At 36.0% G+C, this 15,639-nt stretch overlaps 1 protein-coding gene across 1 annotated transcript in view; it reads left to right on the top strand.

Annotated features, from left to right (window-relative positions):
* Positions 1-15,639, top strand: part of LOC131073668 (calcium-dependent protein kinase SK5) — an 88,769-nt gene extending 73,130 nt beyond the window's left edge. Inside the window, exons 2-7 of the mRNA XM_058010176.2 lie at positions 3,602-3,745; positions 4,065-4,217; positions 4,446-4,561; positions 12,732-12,899; positions 13,122-13,346; positions 14,852-15,639. Of these exons, the coding sequence (XP_057866159.1) occupies positions 3,602-3,745; positions 4,065-4,217; positions 4,446-4,561; positions 12,732-12,899; positions 13,122-13,346; positions 14,852-14,968 (923 nt within the window). The 3' untranslated portion in view covers positions 14,969-15,639. The remainder of the gene's footprint in view (positions 1-3,601; positions 3,746-4,064; positions 4,218-4,445; positions 4,562-12,731; positions 12,900-13,121; positions 13,347-14,851) is intronic.

Below are 15,639 nucleotides of genomic sequence, written 5' to 3'. Positions count from 1 at the left end.
TTTTTCTGCTGATTGAAACCGTTTTTGTTTGAGTTCCAGGGGCTGAAACTCTTCTTCGGTGGCTGATAGGAAGGTGTGACCTCCAAGTTAAGGGCTAATCCAATAGTATCATCTAATGTGTTAGGCCTATGAGCCTTAACCAACCCTTTCAGTTTGTCACTTAAGGCTTCTACAAATAGCACCGTGACTCTTTTTTGTGACATATCAGGAACCATGACAGAAATTTTTTGGAACTCATTGATGTATGTTTCCACATGTCCTACCTACTTCAGTTGGGCCAACTCCTTGTAATAGACTCCTATATCTTTCTTGTCATAGCGAGTAACCAGCCTATTAACAAACTCTTCATAAGTGTATCATGGCATGATCCTGAGATATTAGTCCATGGTGCCACTAGTCACATGCCACTCCTTCAAGGTGCATGGTAGCAAACTGTATTGCCTTATCTTCTTCCATGGGTTTGAGTGCTAAGAATGTGTCTAACTTATGGATCCATGACCTTGCTGTTATCTTTCCAGTTCCATCAAATGTTGGTATAGAAATCTTATTCATTGCGTCCTTGTATTCTACAAGTTGAGTGCCCTGACTTGCTCCCTAGCCTCCTGTCTTGCCTTTCCAGACGGTATCTAACCTTGTCCTTTTGCTGATTCATGAACTGATTTAAGTTAATTAACTGTCTTATGTTAGCTGGAAGGTTCATGTATTCAGCATGGGCCACCATAACGTCATCCGTAATGTGTGTTTCTGCTTCCTCTACCTTTGGAATGGTTTCTCTTTCAATTTGGCGGGGTAGGAATGTGGGACGTAACGGTCGATCAGACCTTGTATCAGCTGTCCTCACCACATTAGAAGCTGCTCTATCTGGATTTCCTCGTCCCGCATAACTTCTACTAGGGGTACTACTTGATCTTCTTGACCTAGTAAGATCCATTCTCAATTGACCCATGGCTGTGATCATGCGGTCTTGGAATTGTTGCATCATTTGCTGCTGCTGTTGGGCAAAGGTGGCCAATAAATCGTTGAGTTGATTGTTCATATCCCGAGGTGGGCTTTCTGCTCTTCTTTCTCCCATCACTGTTTCAGTTCCTTCTTCCTGCTGTCCTGACCTACTTCTTGTGTAATATCTGTGTGATCCTGACTCCCTAGAGTGCATAGAACCAAATCAAACTGGCATGCAATTGGTTAGAAGTAACATGCAACCAAAGATTCTGACATGCAAACACTTAGATCATTCCCAACTGACATGCACAGAGAATACCTAACAGGCTGGCAGGATTGGTGGCTCTGATACCACTGAAATATTCTAACTTCCGAAATATTGAAACTTAGTGCAATATTATGAAATAAATTATCTCACGGCAATAAGAGTTTGATTCTTAACATCGAAATGTATTCCAGAGAATTAGAGATGAAAGAAAAGCTTTGGCAAACAGTAAAAAGCACCTCTGAAATCAAATTTACACACCCAGGGTCCGCAAAAGACTGATTACAGATTGAACTATTATCACTGACCTAGTCGCCTATTATGCAGAATTATTAAATAGGTTGCAGACCTGGAAGATAGTCTGCTCACTTGGAAAATGGCCTGAATCCTGCAATTTTATGGCTTCCTTGAGCGCTGCAAACTCTGAGGTTGTAAAAAGCAACGAATACCTCCTAGAAGTTTGCCTTTTTGATTGTACCCTGATCTTCTGAAGCTGCACAAATTTCCCTGTCCAAATAAACCTGAAAACTGATTCCAAAACTCGCTGCAACTGTCGCTAAACTGTACAGCTGAATGAAAAAGCATGAGATATGCCTGGGGTTGTGTCCAAGCATGCACCTTTCAAGGGTTTCATCCTGAAAAGCAGACTCTGTTTCTTGCAGAGACAATTCATAACAAAGATTGAATGATAGAATGCCTCCCAAACAACTTTCAGCGACTTCTTTTAGAGCCTCCCAAAAAAGCATCAAATTTTCTCCATAGGTTCATTTAGGCATTAAAAGATGTTATTTGCCTCTAGGAAATTTAATTGATCACCAAGGGAAATTCACCTAGCATTAATAATGTTGTGACTTAAAGTGGCCCCCTTTATGAACTTAAGTGAACAATTAATTCATCTCAGCAACTATAGCTTTTTTGGTCAATTATTTAAATATCTCCATGTCCCCTTTATTATTAAATGCCTTAGCCTATGAGGGACGAAATAAAGAATAGGCTAGCATTCTATTTATTTATTAATTCATGGCCTAGGTTTGAGGGGGCATTACAACTGAACAACAAGAGCTATAGGAATGAGTGCATAAACTAATAGAAAGGATTTAAAAAACTGTAAAAATCTGTTTGGAATACTAGAACATCACAAGTAGAATAGGTACCATAGATCTATAGATAAACTGATAAAGTAAGGAGATAAGAAACAAAGTTTTTAACCTCAAATTGATGACTTATCAGGCATCCTCATTGAAGGTTCCTAGAACATCATAGTATTTACTCATACAACTTGAGAAGCAATTGCCATCACATGTTCATTAAGGAAATGTGACTAAGTCAACTTTATCAAAAAAAACCAGTAGGAATTCTCGTTACAATAGCACTGCCTGATATCTTCATATGTATGTGAAATGGCTTTGTTTAGTTTGACTGAAAATACTGGCAGTCACTGACTGTTTTTCATGAAATCAAAAGCTTTTTGGCATTCATTAGTACAATTACATTTCTGATCCTTGGGCATTAATTTCTCCATTGAGGCTACAATTCAGAATCTCTAATAAATTTTTTGTAATACCTGTATGCCTAAAGAAAGCATGGACTTTGATCTTGTTTTAGGTGAAGGTAGGTCTGGTATAACAGCAATTTTTGCATGATTTATTAGAAGTAATTTTTTGAACGTGTACAAGCACAGTTCACTGAATGAGCTAAATAATGAGCATATCTTCAGGTTGAATGTGATGTGTAGTTTCTGACATCTTTTAAACATCAAGCAAAGTTTGAGGATTTCTTTGAATTTTTTTTGTCTATCCCAAGGGTATCTGAATGGAAAATTCAGAGAAACAATGTGAAAATAACTAGGCAAGCATGAGTTTGTTGAAAAAGTGAAGTTTTCTGTTCAAAATTTATATGGTTTAAGATGAAAAGGACACAATTTATCTTCTAGATACAGGCAAGTGTTTGTAAATTATCTGCATGAGCATCAAATTCTCCTACTAAACAATATTTTCTCCATGATAGAAAATTTTGAGATGTCAGGAAAAAATTAAAAACGCCAAGTCCAGACTAGTTAAAACAAAGCAAATAAGAAGCCCCAGGTCAGTATGATTTGAAGTAAAATCCAGCTCATCATAATCTGAAGCTAAGAGAAAGAGAGGAGGAATTGGTTAGAGCTGCAAATATGATTAAATAGTCTTGGTTATACTATGAAAGATGTCTCAATTTAAGCTCTTCGTAAATAGTGATTCTGATGAGATTCTGACATCGTGGTAATGGGGTGTAAAAATAGTTCTCATTTTGTGTTAACCGGTTAATTATTTATAGAAGTTTACATTTGGTTTGTCAATGCCTATAAAAAAATTGTTTTTTATTTGCAAATTTTGTCATGAACTGGAATGGTGTGCTTTGCAGGCGAAAAATTTAGTGATGTAGTTGGTAGTCCTTACTATGTAGCTCCTGAGGTACTGTGCAAGAATTATGGTCCTGAAGCTGATGTTTGGAGTGCTGGAGTCATACTGTACATTCTATTGAGTGGAGTTCCACCATTTTGGGCAGGTAAGTTTTGTTGACTGTTTATGAAAAGATTTTTAATTAAACCGTGTAGAATTTTTTACCTCTCATTGTATGTCATATTCCAACACGTGGTATGACAAACTCCATTACTAACTTTAATGGTATAACAGACTTTAACATTTGTTGCAACAAGCTCCATCCCTAACCTTTCTAGATTTAAAAATCTCTACACAGTTTTATCCAGAAGCCTTTCTTATACAACTATATTGGACTGTGAAAACTTAATGTTTCGGAAAGTTTAATGGATGTATATTGAACTTATGTTGTTGTTTGCTCATATGAGTTTTCATCACACTTTCAGAATCAGAGCAAGGCATTTTTGAGCAGGTTTTAGAGGGTGAAATAGATTTCAAATCAGAACCATGGCCTCACATTTCGGAGAGTGCAAAGGACTTAATTAGAAAGATGCTTGATAGAAATCCCAAGAAACGACCATCAGCTCATGAAGTACTTTGTGAGTATCTTCTTCCCTAAAAACTGCATTATCGAGAAGGAACTATTGTGAACAGAAGAAGAGATTCTTCATGTGAGGAAGATTTCTTGTTTATAATCTTTGTTTTGATTATAGGTTAAACTGTAGCAATACTAATGCCAATGGCCAATAAGGGAGGGAAAATTTGGCAGCAGAAATGTACAAATTGGCTCTTCTTCTACTAATGCTGGAATTTGTTTTATAAAACAGGCCACCCCTGGATTCGGGATGAAGGGGTTGCTCCTGACAAACCTATTGATTCTGCAGTTCTATCAAGGTTGAAGCAATTTTCGGCAATGAATAAAATTAAGAAGATGGCTTTGCGTGTAAGTTCATGCTGTGATTGCTTTAGGGATTTTGAACTATTTTCTTCCTTTTGGCATGGATAATTGCTCAAACCAAGCAGTGGGCAGTTTAGAAAGTTTAACACACACCATAAGCTTTGTCAGTTGGGAAAGAGGCTTGAGGATGAAAAGCCTGAAATATTATAGTTTCTTAAGACTTTCTATTCCTCTCCAATACATTGCTTTAGTTTAATCTCATTGTATTAAGTGACATTTTAGAATGTAAGGCCAGACTGAAGTGCATAAAAGGATCTAACATCAAACTTCCTTGAGGAAAGCAAGTGGATCATGCAGTCATAGGCTTGATGTTTGTCTAGTATTCATACTTCACTTTGGATATGTTTCTATTTCAAGTGTGATATTGCACCTTATGAATAAGTTAACTTAGGACTGTGTAAAGCTTGGACAAAGCCTAAGGGGTTAAGTTTTATCACCAAATGACCATATTTGTGTTCTTCCACAGCGATCCAACATAATTTTATTGCAAACCCCCAAAGTGTGCAAAGATTATGCAGAATATATATTAGTTGTTTAATGTTTCTTTCAAATGTAAACTTCTCTAGCATTTGGAAAATAATGCTTAGAATAACAGCCACAAATTTGTGGACCATCAAATTTAACCCTTAAGCTATCAAATCACATGCCTGCAAACCAATTACCACATCGAGCATGTTGGATGCACTTTAAAGAAAATAAGTATTAATTACCGTTTAAAAGCATCACATTTTAGATTTAACAAATTAATAATTATTTTGTTCAACAATGTAGTCATAGGCTATGTCACAAGGTTCATGTTCAAGTTTGACAAGGATAAAAATCAGATTAAGTTCAGCAATATCAAAAAAGAAAATTGTGATTATATTCACATAGGATAAAGAAATTATTAATAAATTTAAATATTAAAAATATTTCAAATTTATATATTAATTATTAAATAAATCAATAATTAAAACTAAACATCCAAATTAAGTTTTAAATATTTAAAAACATCAAATATTAATATAATAATATTTAAAAATGTTTATTATTAGTTATTAGAATGAATGCATTAAATTTATAAAAAAGACGAAAAACAAATTAAAAACACCTAAATCTACATAACAAAACCTAGTCAAAGTTAGAGCAAAATTGAAAATTGAAAAATAAATAAAAAATAAATACATTTCCCCAGGGTTGTCAACTTTTGTAGTTTCAAAATTGAAAAAAATAAATAAATACTAGTAGTTTGAATCTTTGAAGGTGCCTTAAAATCTCTTTACCATCTCTTCTCATTATGCACTTTGTCACTCGAATGCTAAAGATGTCTTTTGCAAGGCAAAACAATAGCATAAAATGTCAAAGATGAATTGCAAAAATGAAAAATTGGAGGGTTTTTTAAATTTGAGGCCAATTGAGTCCATGTTGAAAACTTGTGACTCTCTTTGCAAGAAGTGTGTAAAAAATGGGCAATTCCTAGTGATAACTCGACCTCCACAACATGTGAGTCATGTCAACTTGGCAAGGCAAGCAAAAAAACTCATTAGCCGATCTGATTCAGTTGAGTAGTTGACGAATTTTCAAATTATTATATTGAACCACATAAATTGTGATATAGTCATAAGAAAGAGTACATTGGTTGGATCAAGAATTTATATTTTATTGATCGCAAAAGACATAAGAACAAATTTTGGAGAAGTGCAAATAATTTATGAAGATATGTTACTTGGGAATGAAATTCTATGCGTTGTAGAATCAGTGATGGTTAAAATAATGTAATTTCCATTGGATATACAAGGTAGGAGTTTGGGAATTAGGTGGTTGAAAAGTTGCAACAGGTGGACACAAACAATGTGAGATGCATGAGGTTGGAATGTGCTTCCTTTGCATACTTGTCTATCACCCATCCCTTGCTTTGCGATTCATCTTTTCTCTTTCCAACTTGTATCTGGTAGGTATTAGGAATACCTTTTTATTTGTAATATAATTATCAAAACAAGGTCACAAAGGATTCTTAAAACATGCAACACATCCCAATCATAATATGTGATAACATGAGGTACTTTCCTTCATTTCAAGGAAGTGGAAAAGAATAAAAAAAGAAGAAAACAAACTAACCCTAAGGTAGGAGAATAAGTCTCATAGTCTTACACGATTCTAGTGTCTAACATTTATATAGTGCTTGATGAATAGACACATATCTAGTGCTTGATGAATCATTTACTGGGAGGTTCCCAACTTCCCACAAACAAAGACTATTGTCTAAGTACACATAACTAACTAAACTTAAAGACATGTATTCCATGTGTCGACATCTCCATTGCCCCATAATGCTCCAACAGTTTTGGTTTTTATCGGAACCCCTAATTGTTCCAATTCCCTTCGCGATTGGCGACAAGTCTTCAACACTTATGGGAAATACAAAGTTGGAGATTAAGGGTGTACCAAGAACTGTCAGAACTGTGAATGGTTTTGGTTTCCATCCAAAGTCTCGACGAGAACATGCCAAATGTATGTTTCGGGGTTTTGAGAGATCCTAAGACATTAGGAACCCCCAGCTATGCAGTGTTTCTTGGTTCCTAGTGAAGCCTGATCCACGATGATGGTCTAAGTGGTGCGCTGAACATCAAAAGCTATCAGAGATGGTTATAACAACTATGTAGTGGAATTGAGGGTACCAATTTTAGCTTGACACATGTCTTGACATGTTAAACATGGGAGATTCATGGCAACTCCACCATGTCCTGCATTAAGAGATGTCTTGCGTTCAGTTTGGGGGGGCTTCCTTGACAGACTTCTTGACTTGCATGAGAATTGGGACAGATTTCTTTTCAGAGAATTAGAGCTTAGCAAAAACGTGAAGAATTTGGGAAAAGCCTGCTGGTTCAAATGCCCACAAATTTGTAAGGCTTAAGATCAAGGCATGTATGAAGGCATGCATGAATGCTGAATTGTAATATCATCAAATTATTTGTACCCCTGTAATTAGTTAATTGAGTGTTAATAAAAGTCATTTCAGTTTGTTGTTTGAAGTTTGAATTAGCTGCCTAGATTAGTTGCTTGTCAAAGCCCCTGAACCCTGATCTACACTGAGTGGTATCAGAGTGGTTTATTTCCTTGAGACTGTGGAAATGTTGAGCAAGAGACCCTAATGAGATTGTTGGAGTGAAGAAGAACCTGCAACTGTAGAGGCTCTGAAAACATGGAACACAGAGAAAGATGCAAAAGAGCAGTCCCACAAGATGGACATATGGCAATAGCAAAAATGTTGAGAGGCATCACAGCTAGATTGGATGCAATGGGGAGGACACAATGCAGAGGAGTACCTGCAGAGGATGTGAGTGATAATGAGGAAGAAGTCAGTGAAGAAGCATGAGGCGATGAACACGAAAGGAGGTTTCTGAATGCAATGCCCAAAATGGCCAGCATACCCCATGTGGACACCAACTTACATTGGTAATCTGAATAGAGTTGATAGGCTGGATTTCTGAAATGGATAAGTATTTTGAGTGGGAGTCCATTGAGGATCCTAAGAGGGTAAAGTTTGTAGCTACAAAGCTGAAAAGACATGTATCTCTATTGTATGATCAGATGCAAGTTGAGGGACAAAGAAAAAGAAAGGAGAAAATTAAACCCTGGGAGAGGATAGTAACTAAGTTGGAGACAAAGTTCTTACCGGCAGACCATCAAATCACAATGTTCAAGAAGTTGCAGAACCTCAAGCAAGAGGAGAGTGTGCAAGAGTATACAGAGGATTTTAAATTTTTACAAATTAAACATTAGAGCTGGCCACGTTGAAGATGGTGCTGAAAAGGTCACCAGGTATGTCAATGGTTTTCACTTTTCTCTATTCTATCCAGCATGAGATTAGCATGGTAAGGATTACCAGTGTAGAACAAGCTTATTTGTTTGCATTAAAGGAAAACAAAATGATTTCTAGAATACATAATAGTTCTAGGGGAAGAGGTAAATCTTCAAGAGGAAGAGGACAATTGAATCTTGGATGTGGTTATCAGGATAAGCAAGGAGAAGCAAGTACTTCTCAAACTAGACCCAAGGAGATAGAGGAAGGAGTGATTTTTCCAGAAGTAGAATATTTTTTGGAAGAGGAAGCGGATTTAGTGGAACATGTTTCCAATGTGTTCAGACTGAACATAGGGAATCTGAATTTCCTCAAATACAACAGAGCAATGGAAAAGGGAAATAAACAAGGGTTCATATTGCGCAAGTTGAGGAGGAGAGTATGGCAAGTGTGGCCTCACCAAGATGTTGAGAAGAACCCGAAGATGGAGAATATTTTATGCTGAGGAGAGTTCTTAGACTAGAGAAGGTACAAGGAGAACTAGAGCAGAGAAGAAATCTGTTTAGAACCAGATGCAAGCCTAGAAGAAAATGCTGCAAAGTCATTGTGGATAGTGGTAGCACTGGCAACTTGTGTCAGAAGAGATGGTGGAGAAATTGAAGCTGAAAAGGTTGAAGCATTCAACTCCGTACAAGGTTTCCTGATTGCAGAGGGGACATTAGTTGCTGGTAAGTGAACAATGGCTTGTTAATTTTCACATTGGAAATTATGAAGATGAGATGGTGTGATATAATGGCAATGGATGCATGTCACATTCTTAGGCAGACTTTGGCAGTATTATAGGCAAACCATTCATGATGGCAAAGAATAACTGTATTAAAATCAAGAAGGATGAACAGGAATATGTGTTGAATCCCTTGAAGGATAAGGATGAGGAGGTTTTTAAAATGAATAGAGTTTGTCTAGTGATTGGAAAACAATTTCTGAAGGATACAAGAAAGGAGAAGGTATGTTTTACTTTCTACCTAAGCTTGCAATGTTTAGGACAGCAGAGAAAGGGGAAGAAGTTTTCATGGAAGTCCAAGAAATTATGGATGAATCCGCATAATTTTTGATGGAGGACTTACCTAATGGATTTCCTCCAGTGAGAAGCATAAGTCACTGCATGGATTTGATACTGGGTGCAAGCCTACCAAATAAGGCACCATATAGAATGACACCCATGGAAAATGAAGAGGCAAACAGACAAGTGCAAGTGTTACTAGAAAAGGGACTGATAAGAGAGCGTCTTAGTCCATGCATTGTGCTTGTTGTATTGGCACCAAAGACGGATTGAGAGTGGAGAATGTGCATTGATTCAAGGGCTATAAATAAGATCACCATTAAGTACAGATTTCCATTGCCTTGAATGGATGACTTTATGGGCTGTTTGAGTGGAGCAAAGTACTTCACTAAGATTGATTTGAAGAGTGGATATCACCAAATTAGAATTAGAGGAGATGAATGGAAGACAACACTCAAGATCAGGGAGGGTTGTATGAGTGGCTAGTGATGCCATTTGGGTTGACTAATGCGCCCATCATCTTCACGAGATAAGGTAAATGAAGCCTTTCCTTGGGAATTTGTCATCGTTTATTTGGATGATATCTTGATTTTTGGTAATTCAAAAGAGGAACACTTGCGGCACATTTAGTCAGTTCTATAGAGGTTGAAAGAAGAAAAGTTGCTTGTAAACTTGAAGAAATGTAGCTTTAAGTAGAGAGAACTAGTGTATCTAGGTTTTGTAGTGTCTGAAGAGGTGTTGAAGATGTATCCAAAGAAGGTTAAGGCAATAATAGATTGGCTTTCACCTAAGAGCATGTTTGAGGCCAGAAATTTTCATGGTTTGATGAGCTTTTACAAGAAGTTCATATGAAATTTCAGTGGGATATGTGCACCTATCACGGAGACAATGAAGGGTGCTAGGAAAGAGTTTCAATGGACAACTTTAACAGAAAAATACTTTCAGTTAAAGAAAAAGGTGACAGAACAGCCAGTGTTTTGCATTGTCAGACTTTGGCAAAATATTTCAAGTGGATTGTGATGCCAGTGGTAGTGCGATTGGGGCATTATCAAGTCAAGAGTAAAGATCCATTGCCTTCTTTAGTGAGAAACAAAATGAAGCAAAGAGAAACTACTCATTTTATAATCAAGATTCAAGAGTTCTTTGCTATAGCTCAGGCCTTGAAGAAGCGGAGACATTATTCGCTGCTTAAGGAATTTGTACTGTACACAAACCACCATGCCTTGCAATATATCAATAGTCAAGGTAAGCTGAACCAAAAACATATGAAATGGGTGGAATTCATACAGAGTTATTCTTGTCTTGAAACCTAGAAGTGGCAAGTCAAACAGGGTAACAGATGCACTTAGTAGAAGATGTTTGGTGATGAATGAGCTGAGTCAGTGTTGCTGGCTTTGATGCATTGAAGGAGTTGTATCCAGATGTTCCTGAAATTCTTCTATAGGAATAATTAATTTTATTCAAATCTGAGTGAATTGGGGCCCACTTCAGCACACCCATCATTTGATGTTGCTCCTAAAGCATAGGCATTTTTTGATCTGCTTTCACCTGACTATAACAAATCTTGAGAAAAGACATGAAATACTAGAGCTTAGTAATCAGTCTGCTAATGCATAGTGTGATTGTGTTTTACTAATCACGATGCTTTTGACCTTTAAACCCATTTGTTTAAACATCATAAAGATGTCAACCATCTCTTCTTCTGTTGAGCATGGGCAATTTTGGGGAAGCAGAAGTGGCTTGCCCAGCAAAGTGATTGGAAAATTGGAGTGGGTATCAGACCCAGTAAATTCATTTTGAAATTAAATAGAAGTTTCCTTAGATGGTTCTGTTGTGGCTTCTGTTTTCTCATGGCTTAGTTGAACCTTCTTTCAAATATTCATCTAAAAGGCTTACTAGCCTGCATTTACTCTTGAATCTTACTGAACCTCTTGATGTCTTTATGGGTCATTTGGCCATATTTGCAGATCCAAAGAGAATGCTACCCAAAACAGTAGAATCTTTTCTCAGATGGCATTGGAATTTTTTCTGCTGCATACATGAGAATAAATAGAAACAATGAAGAGAAGATATTGGTCACACTTTGATTTTCTTCCATGTAAATATGCTGTTAGAACAGACCAAATTGGGGGAAACCTAGGAATACTATCCTACTCAGTTTAAAATTTCTGTGAGTGTTGGAGAGCTTGCTAGTCAAATGCCTCAAATGAGTTACTTTCCCAATAAATTGTTTCTGCGTTGTTGGCAAGTATTGCCACAGAGTTTTACCGAGCACTCTCCAAAAACTCTCCAGCTAGCATAATTTTTTTTTTTTTTTTTCCAGTTTTTTTCAAATTTCCTTATTTTCCCCCCTTTTTTTTTCTGCTGCTGTGGATTTGAATGATTTTCAACAATTTTCTTATCTGTGCAATAATTGAATTCATTTTCTTGTTCTTTTTAAATGCATGTTATCGAAGTTTATTTTATGAATTTCTGTCTATCTTCAATAATTTGAGTTTTAAAAATTTTTTATGGTGTCTTGAGTTCAAGTCATAATTCTGCCAAGATTTTGCCAAGTCTGAGTTTTTCAACTCTGATACTACAAATGCATGAAATCTTACATCAGCAATATTCAGTAAAACTATAAAATTGTGTTGTTAAAAAATAATGAACACCATAGACAATGATCTCAACATTGCCTATAGAGATTATTTATAAGACAAACCCTCTAATCCTTATCTAAGATAAGAATGAATTACAAATACGATTTTTTAAAAGGTTACTAACTTGAAGTATTGTCTTTTACCCTTTTAATTCATAAAAAAAACTTAGTAAAACCAGATAATTTTATGTGTGGACTTCAGCAATTAACTTTCCCCACATAAAAGACAAAATATATGAAAATGAAATATTTCTAGACTAATAAAATTCCATGGGTAACATGTTAAACTCTGTAATGCAATGGCTTCCTTTTTGTTTCATTGATATTTCAGAGATTTGTTCACATAGCAATTGACTTTATTATTATGAGTTTTCTGCGAAATGTCTTCACCTTTTGCAATACCCTTTTTAAAAATTTATATGGTAACCTAACAAGTAATGTGTTAATGGGCTCTAAAAATTTTGATGGGTGAATATGATCTTGATCTGTATGAACCCTTTGATTTATTTCTCAAATTGTAGAGTTTTGGCAAATTGCAAGAGCTTTAGGGTTGCACTACTTGATATGCCTTCTAGCCTCTTCCTTGATATTATTACCAAAACTCTACGGCTTCAGATTCAAATGAATCTTGTAAAGGATAATTTCTGATATTGTTTGTTGAATGTTGCAGGTTATAGCAGAAAGTCTTTCAGAAGATGAAATTGCTGGTCTCAAAGAGATGTTCAAGATGATTGATACAGATAATAGTGGCACAATTACCTTTGAAGAACTGAGGGATGGGTTAAAAAGAGTGGGTTCTGAGCTTATGGAGTCGGAGATACAAGCTCTCATGGATGCAGTAAGTGCTACCAGGCTTCATTGGCTTTGAGGCATGGAACACTAAATGATGCTTTTTTAATGTTTTTTGCTCTTACCTCTGTTGCGTTGTTCTTTGTAGAAATTGTGATCAGTATTAGTTTTTAACTTTTTAGCACTATTTATTATTCTGAAATGCATAACATTGTTGTCCTTAATGCTTGTGGAGACAAGTCAACTCACTTGATTATGATAAACTTGCCAGGCTGACATAGACAACAGTGGTACCATAGATTATGGTGAGTTCATTGCAGCTACATTGCACCTAAACAAGATGGAACGTGAGGAGAATCTCTTTTCTGCCTTTTCTTATTTTGACAAAGATGGAAGTGGTTATATCACGATTGATGAGCTTCAGCAAGCTTGCCAGGACTTTGGTCTAGGTGATGTGCAGCTTGATGAAATGATCCGGGAAGTTGATCAAGATAATGTAAGATTGACTCAAAGCCCTCTCAAAATGTCATTGCCTCATTGAATCATTTTAACTATTTCAAATAGCCTTCTATTTTTTCATTCTAATTGGGAATCACTACAGAAGATGAACCTTGTGTATCCTGGAAATTGGGTTTTGTGAATTTTTATCTTTATGTATTATTTGCAGTATGCACTCAACCAAGTAACCTTAGAATGCCTGAAAGAACTATAAAAGCTCAAAGTCCTCTTTAATGAATAGTTGAGCAAGGATATTAAAACAATGCAGGTTTAAAACTGTCAAACTTTACTAAATAGAAATGATCTAAGGTATTCCACTAGCTTCATGTCAGTCTTTGAAGTTTGAACCACAGGATTGGGTTATCTACATTTTTTTTAAATGCTTAATGGGATTTTATCAGCAATAACAGCAAAAGATTTCTTGCTCTGATTTAAACAAGGTCCACTGCTTGAGTCAAATCTTGGAAATGAGTAGGCTCAAACCTTGGAATTTCTAAACTAAATATTTTAACGAGGGAAAAGAAGCCAATTAAGTTTCAGAGTTACCATTTAGTAAGCCATGGTTTGGTCATGAGGTATAGTGAGGGCCATGATAATGACCTAGCTTCATGCAGCCATGTTAAAATGGGTCACAAACAGATGAGGTTGGGTTCAAAGCCCCAGACAAACTTTTGGTGGAATAGAGGCCCCTTTAAAGTGAATTCTAAGCTGAGAGGTTCTCTAAACTTGATTCTGCACTCTCCTATATTTAGTTGATTAGTGCTACAATTTACCCAGAAAAAGTAGTTCTGAAGTCACTAAATTTCTGAAATTTATACCCTTCATGTTTTGAAGGGCAACAGATTCTAAATAAAATACATGAACAAGGAAAGGCAATTGAACTAGCACAGAGAGCTCTAAAACCTGCTTTAAAGACACTTAAGGGTGAGGAAATCCAATGCTAAATGGCAGCCCCTTCTTTTGGATGATGCATGTATATGTTCATATTGTGTACTCTTGTCTTCAGAATTTTAGAAAACATATCCAAATCCAAAATTTTGGCAGTCTGTTGTTCTAACTTCTGACTTGCACTCTTTTTACATGGAGATTTGAGCTACATTCGTAATTGGTTTCTTGAAGAGAATCAAACATTCAGGATGCTGTTGGGATCACCTATTTCTGAGCTTGTTTTTGTTTTGATTTTTTTTTTCGATCTCGTCAAACAAACTACATAATTTTAGATTATTTCTAACAATTGAAATTTTATTAAACTAGTCTGGACAACTCCTAGTCACTAGTGTTTTCTTCATGCTGAATGCAAGTTTCATAGTTTGGCTAGACAATGTAAATCTTTTATTGCCCTTCTCACCTACTGAGAATTGTATCATAAGATGCATGCTCATGGATCATAAACTGGGGAGAGATACTAAAATGTTTGCTTGGATAAATATATAGTTTCTGACTCTGGTTTGTATGTGAATTTTATATAATTTCATAATTTGTTTGAATCTTGATGCTCTGCAGGATGGTCGCATTGATTACAATGAGTTCACAGCAATGATGCGCAAAGGCAATGGTGGAATAGGCAGAAAAACCATGAGGAACAGTTTAGGATTAAGGGATGCCTTAAGAATTGTTTAAGAACTGGGAAGAAATATTTCTAAACACAATCTCAGAGGATTTATAGTTTCAAACTTTCCTCCTTGCAGTTTATTAATTTGTTAGCCATGTTCCCACCAAACTGCATATTACGGAAGGTTGAAAGAAGCGATCGGATCCACAAAAGCAATTCCTTTTTGACAACCTTAAGCAGTGGTTCAATTTCACTGTTTAATTGGTCAAGCGTCATGTCGATATATCAATTTCGGTTTTAGCTATGTAAAGTGAGTTACAAATTGGCTTGCTAGTTTTAGCCTTCATCGATACAAGGCTGGTGTTCTTTCTTAATTTTTACTCTTCTCATTCCCCCCAAAGATCATGAGTTGTGTTTCCTGTCTTGAAATTTAATGTCTTCTAGTTAACTACAAGTGCAGATATATATTGGTTTCTCCAAAGTATGACATGATAGAGCTGATAAAGCATACAAGACTATTAATGCGTGAATCTTTTTAGGATCTGAACTAAGAAATTGGATATCACCATCCATGTAAACTGTAAGGAGGTAAAAGGAAGGAATCATATATGGATAACTTCACCCAGTCAAAATGCTGACATCATTGTTGTTAGGGAGCCATACCTGTAAGATTCAAGATATTTGGTTTTATACAGAGTTACAGTGAATATATTAATGCTTGCATCTCTGCTATTTTGAA

This window comes from Cryptomeria japonica, chromosome 11 (genome assembly GCF_030272615.1).
Source record: "Cryptomeria japonica chromosome 11, Sugi_1.0, whole genome shotgun sequence".
Lineage (NCBI taxonomy): Eukaryota > Viridiplantae > Streptophyta > Pinopsida > Cupressales > Cupressaceae > Cryptomeria > Cryptomeria japonica.
Note: the sequence above shows the minus strand (reverse complement) of the source record. Positions and strands in the feature narration are given on the sequence as shown.